Source organism: Lathyrus oleraceus, chromosome 7, assembly GCF_024323335.1.
Source record: "Lathyrus oleraceus cultivar Zhongwan6 chromosome 7, CAAS_Psat_ZW6_1.0, whole genome shotgun sequence".
NCBI lineage: Eukaryota > Viridiplantae > Streptophyta > Magnoliopsida > Fabales > Fabaceae > Lathyrus > Lathyrus oleraceus.
In genome coordinates this window covers 331,719,346-331,735,289 of record NC_066585.1, presented here as the reverse complement: position 1 = coordinate 331,735,289, position 15,944 = coordinate 331,719,346, and the positions used below count along the sequence as shown (strand labels likewise).

Genomic DNA, 15,944 nt, shown 5'->3' with positions numbered 1-15,944 from the left:
TCCCCACGCATAATCAACTCCCGAACCCGAATTTGGTTGCGACGACCATGTTTTTGTTCTTTTAGGATTTTATCGACGTTTTTCCTTTAAAAAATAAAATTTGGTGATGACTCTATTGTATTTCGAACGTTCATACACTCAGATATTTTTCTTTATGACCGTGATATGTCTTTCAATCTTCGATTTTTTTTTTTGTCATTTGAACGTGTCTTTCTTTGAAATTAGGATGATTTTGCTTCAAGCCTTAACTTATTTTTTTGAATTATTTTTACATTTCATTCAAAGAAACTTCAAAATTTTTACTACCTTTACTCCTATTTATAAAAGAAGATTGACTTTTTAAATTTATTTATACATTAATTATTTTTAATAAATTAAAAAATTAATAAAAATTATAAATAAAATCGAAAATAGTAATAATATCATCTCACCTCACCTATTGCCTAATATGCCATATCCAATCCAAATAAGGTGTATCTTGAAGACACCTTAATATAATATTAAATTTACATTATGTTACATGAAAAAGACTCAAATTTAATATATTTTGGATTACAGACATCCCGTGTGAAATGCAAATAAGTACATGCGTAAAAGCCACGATAATTTGTTGATCAAGTGATTCAAGAAATCAAACTCCTGCTGCTTCACATGCTGTTATCTCTATCCCTTTGATAGCGCTATTTTCGTCCAACAATTGGGACAATCCTTCAATGCATGAAGAGTCATCTTCCACTTTAGCATTTGGACTACTTTTCCTTTTCATTACAAGATCTAATTTAATTTCTAAGCAAAAAAAAATTTAATTCATTAAATATTCATAAATAAATATCCACTCTTGTTCTTTTTATTAAAAAATTAAGTAAAAGAGGCCGTTAAAAATCCATAAATATTCATAAATACACTATAAGTTATTCATAAATATGCGAGTAAACAAACATTTAATGTAAAAGAGTTCAATATAATCACAAAATTCAGAAAATATATATTTACAAGGGAGTGGTGTTAGGGCAATAAAGAGGTGTTTTTAAAAAAATAATCCACTTTTTAAAGAAAATTCCCAAAATACCCTTGGTTTTAAAAAAAAATCCAAAATACCCCACTTTTAGGAGGAGTCGCCAATTGAATTGGAGACTCCTCTTAAAACTTGAATGGAGGCGCCAATTGGATTGACTAGGACAGGTGTCCTAGCCAATCCAATCGGCGCCCCTGTGTAGGTTTTAAGAGGAGTCGCCAATTCAATTGGAGACTCCTCCTAAAATGCATTTTTTGTGTTATATGGTATAAGTGATAGATAAATTTGATATAAGACCACTTGATATTAATAAAATTTTGCCGTTTACGCAAAGAAACCTAATGGTGATGACCGGGATCACCTACCCGACCTCTGGTCCCACATCCTCTAGCTACCCTAACCCGTGGCCCTAACCCACGTTGACGATTCGGTACCGGTGTTTGATCATCTGAGGAGCCAGGAGCGTCACTACCAACTACAGGAGAAGGTCTGTTGAGGTAGTCAGACAATTCGACATAGTCTTCAGTATGCATCGATGATGTACCGCCGTAGCTGAGCTCATGACCCATGCTAGAGAAGTTGGATGTGGTTGACTCATTGATGGGCGACCGGGATGGTTGAAGGGAGACATGGGTGTGAACGATGCGTCGAGGAAAGGTTGGAAAGGTTGTTGGGGTGTTTGGTAGAGATAGGGTTGTTGGATGTTTTGGTTTTGTGATGTTTGGGCTTCTTGGTTACGGTAGGAGGAGGGGTGGTTAGTGTTGAATGATCGTTGGGTATTCTGGCTTAGGCGACTTTGGTAGGGTGATGGGGTGGGTGCGAAGCGATGTTAAGTCTCAGGTTGATGGTCAATTTGTTGCTGGTGGTATGAGGTATGCTCTTGGTATTGGGGTTGGGTGTATGAAATGTTTTGGTTGTATGTTTGTGTGTTGGTTGAACGGAACGTTTGACGGACAAGGGGTTGTGTGTATCCGGTCTGACACTCTTGTTGAGGGTTTGATGTTGAGGTGTCAGGTGTGTAAGTCATCTGGCGTGGGTCGTACAAGTACATATCCTCGGCGATGAACTGAAAACCAACCGATCTGTACCAAGCCATATAAGTACGACTTGGTTTTTCTTCAGTTGGCATGACTGCGTCAATTAACACATGGTCATGACGGTGCTTCCATTTGCGACACTCCGATCTTGCGAAGCTTTGCCATGGATTGAAGTTCCATTGGTCGTTAACTTTGCGCAAATGCCATTCTCCTAGGCTAGCTGGGGGATCTGGGATATTTTGGAGCATACCGGACTGCAGCTTCACACGATCACTATTGTGCATCTCCACAGTTGTGAACCGTATTATCGGTGTGCATGCAGTCCATACGACCGCGTCTTCAGCGTTGACCTCATGGTCATGATCCAAATTAAGGTGTGGACGCCAAATGAACTGAAATGTGAAATAAGATAGGATTATAGTCAATGTAGAAGAAGTTAACAAAACATAACGAAATAATTAAGTTATTTTCCTTATGTTTGTCGGTCGAAGGTGATCCAACAGGTTGCGATACTGAGTAATACAGTGTCTTGGACATCTGTTGTAACTCATACCACGTGCAGACCATCTACACCAAAAAGTCAAAAAATATTAGTTAGAGGTAATAATCTTTTAAAAAAGTAAGTAAAGATATAACAATTTAAACAACTTACTTTTGTGCATACGGAAATGTGAAAGGATTGTTATTGACGGGTGCTAGAGACGGTAGTCTTGACCAATCCCATGCTTGTAGCAAAACAGCACATCCAGAAAATGTAGATGTGTCTTTGTGTGAGTTTTTGCACAAGGAGCTATAGAGATAGGCTAGACAAGCAGATCCCCAACTGTAACTTCCTATTCTATCTACATGTCTAAGTAGAGGTAAGTACATAATATGTATGCTAGAACCACTATCTTCGAGAAATAAAAACGAGCCAATTAACAACATGATGTAACACCTAGTTTTTATTATTCGAGCATCTTCGATAGAATGCTCATCTAAGTATAAACCATTATAGTATGACTTAAGGCGTGAGAGTAGTACACCTTGACCTGTTGGATTATCATCTAACAAATCAGTCTCTAAGAGCTCCATGCAAATTGAATTTGCATAGTTGATTTTACCATTAACAACCTTACCTTCAACGGGTAGTCCCAAAAGCATGTAGACGTCTTCTAACGTCATGGTACACTCACCGGTTAGGAACCAAAATGTGTGTGTCTCTGGTCTCCATCTTTCGCATAAAGCTAGAATGAATTTGTTATCTATGGACCAAGACAAAATCTTACTAATATGACCAAAACCGGCGAGTTCAACATAAGGTTGAATCATCGGGTCCATATGGACATATTCGTGGACCTGAGTTCGGAACCTTGATACATCCTATAAAAGAAAGAATAAAAAACTTGACTAAGTTGGTATGTTAAAATAAAATGGGGTTGGTGAAGATGAAAGATAAAAAGTTAACAAAATAAAAAACTTACATATGTTGCGATGTTTGCAACCGTTCCTCTATGTGCTTCGCCCATTGTGAGGATAGACATTTTGTCGTGGGGTTGGTGTAGATGAAACTACAAGAAGTTGTTGCAGATGAAATTATAGAAGAAGTATTGTAGAAGAAGTAGTGAGAGTGATGATGTGGAAGAAGTGTTGATGGAGTGGATGTATTTATAGGCAAATGGATGGGAGCATGAAAAGTTGTGCTTTCATGGTGTCTCCACTTGAATTGGCGACCATGTACAACCTTTAAGAGGAGTCGCCATTCAAATTGGCGCCTCCATAGGGACATGCATGCAAGACCTAGGTCTGATTGCTTGGTTTCGAGGTCTGAATGCATGGTATCTCCACTTGAATTGGCGCCCATGTGCAAGGAATGAGTGGGGGCGTCAATTCATTTATCTGATGTGTATAAGGCCAACACCATCATGAATGTATATACTTAAAGCTTCTCAGTACTACCAATGGAGGATTACTGGCCTCCATATAAAGGTGATATTGTTTGGCACAATGACGAGATGCGTAGAAAGAAGAAAGGAAGGCCAAACTGCACACGTATCAGAACAGAGATGGATTCAACAGATAAAATGGTAAGATTATGTAGTATCTGTTGTCAACCAGGACACAACAAGAACAACTGTCCCAATCGAGGAGCATCATCTAGGTCTTAAGCATTTTGTAACTTTGTATTTCTGTAACCTTCAATCATTATATATCATTAAGTTTTTGTTACAACGAGGTTCACAACAAACATCAGTACAAAACATCTGAAAACATATATATTTCTAACTGATTACAACAATCAAATTGATGTCATCTCGACCGAACATCATTTCCCTAGCATCCTTATCAGTCTTCATTCGCACCCAACCAAAGATACTGTTAAGTCTCTCAATACTTCTGATTTTTTCCCCTTCTGGTATTTTCCCATCTAACCAACGAAACAGATCCCTCTTCAGTTGATCCAACGTAGTGATGTTCCAAAACAGCATCAGCATTTGAGGTTTGTCTCTCACATAAATCACCTTTCCGTATCGGTGACGAACACCAAACATGATTGCCAAATGATTATATGAGATGTGGAACAATTACTCACGCAACGCATCTATTTATAACACAAAAAATGCATTTTAGGAGGAGTCTCCAATTGAATTGGCGACTCCTCTTAAAACCTACACAGGGGCGCCAATTGGATTGACGCCTCCATTCAAGTTTTAAGAGGAGTCTCCAATTCAATTGGCGACTCCTCCTAAAAGTGGGATAGTTTGGGATTTTTTTTGAAACCAGGGATATTTTGGAATTTCCTTGAAAAAGTGGGTTATTTTTGTAAAAAAACCCAATAAAGAGGACAAAATATTTATTTTAATATATATTTTCTCATCAGAAGATTCTAGAAATTGTGGAGCAGGTATATACTTGTCATATAAAGTATCTAAACTAAGCAACCAATTAAAGAAAGATTGTCTGATAATCTAGCAAATTGTATTCTGACAACTATCTACTCGGACAACTGATTAAAACTAGCAAATTGTATTTTGACAACTATCTACTCGGACAACTGATTAAAACTAAGGCTATTGTATGTATAAACCCTTACAAAATACCTTTATATAAAAGATTGCATGCATCAAATTAAGGTGCGCAAAAACATTCCCTAAAACTTTATACCTCTCATATCTTATAGTCACTGGCTTGAGCATCAGAGTGTTTGCATATGTAGAAGTTCACTAACTGAAAGAACATTAACGTTGTTTGTGCTAACAAAAAATAAAGTTCACTCACTTTCTCAAAGATTAGGAAATGGAAAATCGAGGAAGAATAGCAACTCGTAATTCCAACCGTCTACGATCTGTAGCGAGCGAAGTCGTGAGGAGAAGCCCACTTCAGGAAGAAACACTCACCACTTGATCATCTTACCCAAAATTTAGATTCAACCTCCTCTAATAGTCGAAATACGTAGACCCCATCTTTTGGACGATGAAGTCCAAACGCTAGTGGTCGCTTGTGTGGATTCGCCTCAATAAGGGGGACAATAAAGAACCTCACAAATTACCCCTGGAGAGGCGGGTAACGAACAACAAAGCAAACACTTTATTAGGAGACTTACTTATGGAGGTCAACATACAATACTTGGTTTTAGAACTCTGAATCAGTAACTCATAAAACTCAAAATTTTGAATCATTGATGTTTTCAACCTCTCGGGGTATAAATTATAGTGATGAATCAGCCTAACATCGGAGGGTGAGGGATCAATGAAGGCATATAGCCCAGTATCCCACATATAGAAGATGTTCCCTGCTACGTTTCATGTGACAATATAGATGACAAAGGTCTCTTGGTCAATGTTTCCGAAGAACCACTTGTTCCTCGTCTTTCGATGATTCTAAGGACAGATAAGAAATTTATTTTTGAAATGCCTTTAGCAGAAGGATCAACGTGTACCTCATCATACTTGAACTCCAAAAATAGTTAGGGATGAGAATTTACGATGAGACAACTGATCCTAATGAGCACGTGGAACTGGTCGACGTCTTTCTCAATTTTTGAGGAGAAATAGTCCCTGAAACATGCAAGATAATTGTCCTCACTCTGAAGGCATGAGCCTTGGCCAGGTTTAGAGGACTAAAGAGTGAGCTTGCCAATTTGTGGGGTAAACTTAACAAACGTTTGTCCTTTCATTTCATGGTTTCCTAAAAATACCAAAGTCGGTGGAAAGCTTGGGGTTTATTGTGGATCTATGTGCTTGCAGGTATAGTTAAGAAGTATGGTGAAACTTATGGATAACAAAGATGTAAGCTAACTATTAGTTTCTTAGTTTTGATGATGATAACAGTTAAAGTCAAGTAACTATTGAATATAGATCAAGCGGTCAAAGATGCATAAAATGGTTGACCAAGTATCCTCTCGGATTAAACTACCGAATTAAAGTCAAGATTATAGTCTAACAACTTTCAAGTGAAGACATATGTTTCAATGACCATTGGTGGTTTAACCTTTCAAGCTCTTAGATGTGGTAATAACAATGAATATATCTAAATCCTTATCAATAATACCCAAGGTTCCTGTGTGATGTTAAACTCGAAGATAATAACGCTAAGACTTGAAGCTTCAGAGTTTTGAAAGAGAGGAAATATGAAATCGTGTTTGGTCGTGTTTGTTTGAGTGACCAATGTCTTGTAAAAACACAAGGTAATTTCTATAAATATTATGGCTAATTCACACAGACACAGACACACACACACACACACACACTCACACTCACGCATGTACACACACACACATACACACACACACACACACACATGTGCACATGCATGTACACACATACATACACACACACACACATACACGCATGTAACACCTCAAAATTTGCCCTCCTCTTCTTGGGACTAGTTTAGCATATTGCATTTCATGTTTTAGGACATTAGGCATTTGCATATTTCATATCATGTGATAATAAGAGGTCATCCTCCAAGGTCTTGTCAGAAATGGAGAGGTTGTATGGTTCAAGCCTAAGGGTCTTATTGAATTGATCACTAGCCATCTGAGGGTTTGTGCTTCAATTGGGGTTTTCTTGGTTCTTCAAGGAGGTTGAGCATTGTCTTGGTTTCAAGGATACATCATCATCCTCATGGTTATGTCCTTATCAAAGGTTTCAGAATTCAGGATCAGGTTCCTTGGGATTAGGGTTTTGACCTCTGGTCAACCCTAATTAGTTGCATTCTTCACATCAGTGATTCTCAAGGAGATGGGGTTTATTTCTTGGATGGAGATCATATGGTCATTATCTTGGGCTTACAAGAGCTAGGGTTTCATTTTGGAGCCAATTCCTCAAGTGGTTGAGGCTCAAGCTGATCAGAGCACTTCTAAGTCATCTGTCAACCAAAAAGTCAACAGAAAGTCAACTATGGGTTTTGAACTGGGAAATTGGTTTTTTTCATCCCATTCATGTTCCAACAATGTTTATTCATCATGTCAAATGCTTATCTTGAAGAATTTGAGGTCAGATCAAAAGTTTCCAAAAATGGAAAGTGACCTGTAATTGAAAGTTTCCAAAAATGGAAAGTTTTTAGACCAAATTCAACTTGATTTTACAACATCAAAGAAGCTTCAAATGAATTTTTGTCCAACATGAAAGTTGAATATATCTCTCTCCTATTTCCAAAAAGTCCAAGATCATGAGCATCTGATGTGTGGTTGAAGAGATATGGTTCAATCGTTGCCAAGTGTGCATGGAACTTCAAAAGGCCATAACTTTTGACTCATAACTCCAAATTGAGTGCTCCTTTTTGCCAAATTCTTCTCATGACATGAAATTTCCAAATCATTCATCATATTGCATGAAAATTCATCTTATGATCATATGCATATTCATGCTTATTTTGGAGGGAAAATGCTAAATTTGAAATTGGTGCATCATGGGAACAAATCACCATTGCCATTGTGTTAATTGGAAGATCTTAAGTGAAATTGATCATCCATTGGTTACTGTTCACGTCCATTTGCTCCATGCACCATGCAAAATGTCATTTTTGGCCAAACACCTTATTTTCACTTAATCACAATTAACCTTGCTTAATTTTGATTAGAATGTGATTAGCACATAGTATATATACATAATCATAACAGAATTTGGGATTATTCATCATTTCTAGATCTAAAATCAACTTCCCTCCAAATTTCTCTCTCCATTGAAATTCAAATTTTCTCCACATAAGCCTTCAATTTTCTTCCATATTCTTGTTCTATGGTATTGATTTAGTGTAGATCAAGCCTTGGATCATCAAATTTGGACCAGAATCGTGCTGTGCAAGTTCAAGAACACAAACATGGAAGTTCAGATTTGAGCAAGATCTAAGCTGTTCCAAGCCTCAATTCAATCATCAAGCTTCATAACAAGTGATCAGGAGTGGATTTGCACGATTGCCAAGCCTTGAATCACCAGAATTCAGAAACTGCTCTTCAAGAGGTCATATTTTCGAGTAGCATAATTCTCTGTTTTAGGTGTATAATCTTGTAGATCTATTCTTGCTGATTGATCTGATATAAAATTCATGTGAAATGGTTGAGTATTGCATGAGTTATGCTTGACTAAAGTTTTGTACCTCAAAAGGTTTTTGCTCGATTTGCTTCGTACATGATGAATTGCTGTGAATTATTAGTGGATTCGTGTTCCTTGTGTGATAACGGTTCGATTGGTGTAAAGTTTGGCCAATTCTGGAAAAAAATTTGATGTTGCTTACTGTTCCCTCACCGTCTTTGCGAAGAAGACGATTGTTTCCGCCTTGCCCCGCCGCTAGCGCCTCCGTCTGCAATTGATGAGGTGGCCTAGGGTTTTGTCCCATTCAGATGCTTGCGTGTGCACTTCGTGGCACAACGATTGGTTCTCCTTCTTTTGACCAGTCCACATGGCCTTGACCTGCTGACTGTAGCGCCACATCAATTAATGATGCTGTGCATTTTGATGGTGCCTTGAGCGCTGCGTTTTGGCCATGCACGGTTCGATTCCAGCCTGAGCCATTTTTCAAATTGCTTCACATTTATTTTTTCCCTCCAATTTCATTATGTACATGATCATTTTTATTTCATATTTTTTATCCAACTTCGAAAATTCATATCAAATTGAAAAATCATCCAATTAATTCCAGGTTTTTTGCTACTTGATCCTTGAAATGTCTAGAATTTTAGGGTGTTGATTTTATGACTTTGCCATTTCTGGAATTTGAATTGTGATTGGTTGATTGATCATGTATGCTTTTGTGACATTGTCTCATTCTTTCTATCATGAAATGCTTGATATTGATCCAAATGCCATGAAATTTTGCATGATGATTCTTAACATGATGATGGATTTGTGTGATTTTATTTGGTTTTTTGCTATTTTCTTCACTGTTTGGGACACATGTACTTTAGGTGTGACAATTTGTGTCACACATGTGGATGTCTAGCTTGTGCATTTTTATTTCCATGTCAAATAAGCTTTTGTGTTTATGATTTTTGGCATGATGATTGTGCTTGATGTGTGGTATGCTCATAAAAATTTCCAGAATTGTTTGACTCATTTCTGTTTTGATATGGAATTTTGATTCTTATTGTCCATTTGAATGCTTTGAAATTTTCTTTGCCATAGCTTGCTCATGAATTGACTTTGCTTGATGATTTTGATTTGGTCCTTTTTAGGACATATTCATGATTGTTTAAATGAGCTTTGTGTTGAATATTGGTTGTTGTTTTGGCTTTTTGATTCACTTTTGACCCTAGGCTTTGCCCTAGGGGTTTGAACTCACAATTTGAGCTTTGAATTTCAGGATCAAGCATTCATCTCCATGGTTGATGTTGCTTCCTCATTTGAGCTTTGCTATTTGCATTGTTTACTAACCTTTGGTTATTTTGTAGGTTCTTTGGTATTGAATCACTTGTGTGTTTGCATTCTATGGCTTACTTGTTGTACATATTGGGGTTGTCTGACTGTTGTTAACTGTTGTTTGTTTTGTCTGAACATAGTACTGATTGTTTAGCTTTTCTCACAGGTACTTTAGCCACTTTAACTCATTATTTGAGTTGCTTTGCTTTGCTTGTGGTTGGCATACCACTTAGGTAACTTCCTTAACTTCATGTAGTCTGGAAGACCTGTCATGTTATTTTGGCAGGCACCTGTCTGAAGCCCTCCTTAAGAGGCAATGCTTGTGCTTGTATATCTTTGTGCCTTGTTCATGTAAAGACCTCCTAAGTGAAGAGGCATTGGCAGATAGAAGGGATGTGCAATCCATCCCCTGCTATTCAGTTGAGTCTTTCATCTTGCTCGCACTACATGCTGACGCATTTGAATAAACACCCAAGATCCTTGTATATAGCGTCAGTCATGTGGAGTAGAGTCCCACATTCTGGACTCCCACACCTCCATTGATTCAAGCTCACCCAGGCCCGGGTTAAGAGCTATGAGGTCTTACCCTCATTACTTTTTCATCTTCTTCACCCTAACTCTCAATGTTAGGGTTAAGAGCTCAAAACACCCGTAACAGAACCGGCTTGTTTGTCGAGGTTGATTTGACCCCCTTGACTAAAGCCTAGCCTTGTATGAGCCACTTGTTTGCATATAGTGTGTGTGCTTGCTCTCCTGTGCTTGTATTTGCGTACTTGATGTTTATCTGCTGTTTCAACTTGTTTCCTGTGCGAGTTAGGTTTTGTTTAGATACCTCAACCTAGGACTATTGTGGATTTCATGACAACTATTAGGCTCGAGTCAGTCTCCCTTTTAGTTGTTATTCCCCGGTCTCTGGTTAGGAGAAAGTTTCTCCCCTGTTAAGGGGAACTACGTCGCCCTGATCCTCATACCAGATGAGGTACGTAGGCAGGAGATCATGCGAGATCTCTCCGGGCAACCTTTTCTTTTTGTGTGTGTTTGCTTGACAGCTATTAGGCTCGAGTTCCAGACTCCCAATTAGCTTGTCTGTTTGGTAACCTTTTTGTGTGTGTTAGGAGTTGGATGTAAGACCAGCGATTGGCATTCCGTTGCCTATTTGTTGTGTGCTTGGAGTCTGATGTAAGTCCAGCGATTGGCATTTGGTTTCCTGTTCGGGTGTGCTTGGAGTCTGATGTAAGTCCAGCGATTGGCATTCGGTTTCCTTTGCGTGTTTGTTGTGTGTGGAGTCTGATGTAAGTCCAACAATTGGCATCCGGTTTCCTTGTTTGTATTTGTTGTTTGGAGTCGGACATAAGTCCATTGATTGGCATCCCATTTCCATTTGCGAGTTTCTTTTGACATCTCAGCGTCTTTGCGTGTGTTTTGTTTCGGCGTGCGTTAGCCGAACTACGGGAGCTCTGATTCTCATTCCAGATGAGATACGTAGGCATAGGATGCGATATCCTAGCGAGCCCGTTTCCCATTTCCCCGAACTACGTCGACTCTGATGTTTGTTTCTGACAAACTACGTAGGCCCAGGATGCGATATCCTGCCGAGTCACCTTCCTCCGTCTTCCTCCATCTGTGTTTGATTCCAGTGTGTGTGCATTATTTTTGAGCAGTTATTCAGCAACCTTATTCTATTCTTTTGAGCGTGGATCCCGTCGAGTACGACGGACGTGAGGGGTGCTAATACCTTCCCCTTGCGTAACCGACTCCCGATCCTTGCAATCTCCGGTCGTAAGACCATTTCCTTTCCAGGTTTACTTCGAGCGTTTCCTTTCCCTCCTTCGGGATAAATAACGCACGGTGGCGGCTCTGTTTGTGTGTCTTTTCCCGCCGGTTGTTTTTCGCGTTGCGACAACGCACACACGCACACGCACATACACACACACACAAAAATACTTATAATAATTTCATCTTTTAATAAAATCAATTAGATGATGACACTTTTTCATATTGATTATGAGACTTTTTCTAACCATCTAATCGATTAGATATTTTTCCTAACCAATTAGATGATGTCTGGTTTAGTCTATTATCAATTTGGATTGTATCTTAATAATTGGTAATAACTCTATATAAAAACCTTTCATTTGTGTCCATAGCAATTGATTATTTAGGTATATGTTAGCCTGCAATTTCTAGTTGTTAAAAAGTAAACAAAGAATGGTAATGGCTACTTTGAAAATACTTAGTGTCAAAGTTTAAACTGAAGGCTTCGAAACGTTGATTGTGTCGACCTAGTGGTTTGACTAAGCTGTAAGTGGAGTTGAGACCAAGAAAGGTTTGGAAGAGTCTCAAGAGCAGATCCAAAATATTAGGATCACTCTCTCTTCCAAACATGTTCGGAATCTTGAAAGAGTCACATGGAAGCTCTTTGACACAATGCAAAAGTCGACACTTAGTAAGTGTTAAGGACTTAAGATATTTTCAAAGTAAAAAGGCTATGTGATGTGGATATGTCTCCGTTCTCGACAAGGGAAGATAAGGCGTTCATAATGGTTATCAATGTAGTTATCACCATATTTTTTTTGGTTTTCAGCAGTTTCTCTTTGAAGATGCGTGGAAGCAAGTTAGAGTAAAGCATCCCCATGTAATAGGACACGCGTCGAAGATGTAACTAACGATTTTTGTCCATGATTATTTTAATACTATTATATAAAGTAGGCTCAGACCATAAATTAGGGGTCACAAAATTCTCATTCATTCTCTATAAAACTAGAGTACACAAGTCATCGAGCGAAATAGTTTGTGAGAAATGTGAATCTGCGTCCACTCTTTAAATTTGCTGCAATTATTTTGTATTTCAAGCATTTACAATTAATGTCATTTACTTCATTTGATTTGTTTATTTATTTTTATCTTTATCCAAAGTTTATTGTTTATATCCAGTTGGTTTATTGTTCAATCGTTTTAAATCCAGATCACTCATTTTTCATTGTATCTTTTCTTTACACAAATTGTCTTTGAGATTTTTTGAGTTAATCTTTTAAGTGAACTAAACTCGTTATTGTATACTAAAAATACCAGTAAACAAATTGGCACGCCTGATGGGACCCTTTTGTGTAGAAAAGTTATTTTTTTTTGCAGAAAAGTTGTGTGTTTTTTGTCTATTTTTGTTCTTCGTTCATGAAATCGTTTCGGTTGTCAAGTGTGTATGTGTATGAGGAGTGGAAAAACTCTTCCTAAAAATGCACATCCATCATCTATAAACCTTCCCCCTCCCAGAACAATGCTCCCAACTCAGGAGAGCAACCAGTGAGATCGACAGTTGGAGAAATGCCTATTGTTATTACTCAAATAACAATGTTGATTGTATCACCATAAATAGCTATATCCTTACTAGAAGTAACGATAATAATTAATACCCCTAGAGCTACGCAAAATATGATAGGAGACGAAAGGCCTCGTTTTCCCTTGAGTTTCACATTACTTCTAAGTGCTAGAGAGTATCCTTACGACATGCCAAGTGCTATTATGACAACCCTACACTCTAGTGTATCTACGTATACAAATAATGTAATGGATATTGCATCCCCTACTAACCCATACTTAGCATCAGGTCCTGTCAAATGGAACAACATACATGAGGTTTAGGATATATTCCTCCAGGTATGCCACCCTTAACCAATAATTCTCTCTAGTTTGTAAGATAGCAAATGGATAAGAGTAATCACAAAATGGTTAACATACTTACGCACTAAATAGGTATAGTTTTCAATCCTCTAATTAAAAATATTAATCACAGTTACCAGCAATTGACACAACAAATGGGTAGAATTGCTGACTTCTTTGGCGCTCCTCAAGCGCCTATTTAACAAGTTCCTAATAACCAGACACCACAACAAGCAATACGAGTTGAAACACCCATACCCATGGTAGTCGAAGGTAATGCATGCCAAAATGGCCCTGAGGTAGTGTTGGTGCTTAGAAGCCAATATGCTGACCAAGTAGTTAGAAATGTCCAGTAAAACAATTTTATGGGGGAAAACAATATAACTAATGTGGTTGAACATATTTTAGCCCAAAATGGCCTAAATGTCGGTCTCCATAGGCTAAAATTTATCTCTGCATTATTTGATTATATATTGCAGACTGACTTATCAGGGGTTGGTAAATCCCTAAGTTCACTAAGTTTGCAGGGGATACTAATGACTCTAATGTTGAACATGTGGCACAGTATCAGTCAGAGGCAGGAGATATAGCCAATAACAAGAATTTGAAGATGAAAATTTTCCAAAATTCCTTGACTAAAAATGCTTCCACATGGTTTACCACCTTACCCCCACATTATGTATGAAGTTGAAACCAATTGGAAAGAGTATTCCATGAACAATTTTACATGGGTCAGTCGAAGATTAACCTCAAAGAGTTAGCTAGTGTGAGGCAAAAGTTGGATGAATCAATAGACGACTACCTCAACAGGTTTAGGATAATGAAGGCAAGGTGCTTCACACAAGTTCCTGGACATGAATTAGTAGAATTGGTCAAAGGGGTCTGGACTACTCCATTAGGAAGAAGTTAGGAACCCAATATTTAAGAGACATGGCCCAACTAGCAGATAGAGTTCGACAATCCAAACACCTGAAAGTTGAAAAGGCTAGGTCAAATAAATACCATAAAAAGGAAAAAGTAGCCTACATAGAAATAGATGAAATTGACCAAATATCCAATGTTTATTGTGTCAAAGAGAGTTAGGTTAATCTAGAAGAGTTAAAGTCAGGGCCACCTTACACCTGTAAGTTGTTAAGACCTTCAAACGGGGAGAACCCTGTCAAGCCTGGAAAAAATGAGAAATATGTTACAAAGACATGCACATTTTATGTGATCAGGTGTGATGAAATATTTGACCTACTATTTGTCGATGGTCAAATCATAGTCCCAAAGGGGTTAAAGACACCACCATTAAAGTAGAGAAAGAAAAAACGTTTTTGCAAATTTCATAACTTCCTAGGTCATAAAACCTCATAATGTATTCTTTTCAGGGATCTGGTCCAGAATGCTCTCAAGGAAGGAATGTTAAAATTTAATAAGCCAAAGCCTCAGGAAGAAGAAAATTCATACTCCAAGGTTGAAGAGGCCCTCTATGTTGAATCTGTCGATGTAATGATGGTTAACATTATGGATTACAGAAACATAGAGGTGGTTGTAGTCAGTTCACTAGACTACACAGAGTAGGTGAAAATGGTGTATCCAAAAGCAGAGGAATGGTTGATTTATTTCCTCAATAGGTGCAAGTTGAAAGATTCAGAAGTAATTTTTTTTCTGCGTTGCAGTGTGGTCTTTGATAAGGAGGCTGCGAAAGGTTTTGGGAAATATAGGCCACGAAATTCTGGAAAGACCGACAAGAAAGATAACTTCATTTTCAATAAAAGAGGTATTCCCTATAGAACGCCTCAGGGTAGAACTTATATACTTTCTGCAAATATCCACATCAGAGAATGGGTAGAACTTATGTACCATTTGCAAACGTCCTTGTAACCGAGTCCATTTAGTTGAATCTTCCTCCAAGAGAGGATTTTGATCTTGTTCTCTATCCCTTTTTGTGTTAGCAGGAGGAATGGATTTTGGTCCCCATGGCGACATCACCAGAAGAAGACTGGCCAGGTTCTAAAGTAATCATAAAAGCCCCGATGATGGCAGGTACAATATGACATACCTGAGGAAGAGTGAGAACCTGTGTCAAAGGAGAGACATTACCACCCTGAGCCTCAAACTCTTTGGAAATAACATAAACCTTCTATAAAGCATCCATTTTCTGAAAATATCAAATACCCATGTTTAAAAAAAATTAGTATGACTACATCCTCACCAAAAAATTATTTCCTTTCCAAACTATTAATAGCTCCCACAATAGCGCAAATATAAAATGGGTCGTTTCCTTTGCAAATAAGAATTCAATTACGCAAGGCCAAGCCTCTCCTCATAACCAAGACGCAAATAAAGAGTCTCCAAATCTCTCGTCATCATAACCTCTTAAGGGGTAAGAGACTCCAGTTGGACGACATA

General features: G+C 38.0%; 1 protein-coding gene across 2 annotated transcripts in view; it reads right to left on the bottom strand.

Moving 5' to 3' along the window:
• Window positions 1-461: 461 nt before the first annotated feature.
• The window catches only part of LOC127103777 (protein NRT1/ PTR FAMILY 5.14), a 69,388-nt gene continuing 53,905 nt past the window's right edge, over window positions 462-15,944 (bottom strand). Inside the window, exon 3 of one of the 2 annotated variants that reach the window (XM_051041012.1) lies at window positions 462-758. In XM_051041012.1, coding sequence (XP_050896969.1) covers window positions 750-758 — 9 coding nt within the window. In that variant the 3' untranslated portion in view covers window positions 462-749. Of the gene's footprint in view, window positions 787-15,944 lie in introns of both variants that reach the window. The other variant, XM_051041010.1, reaches the window with a different exon arrangement.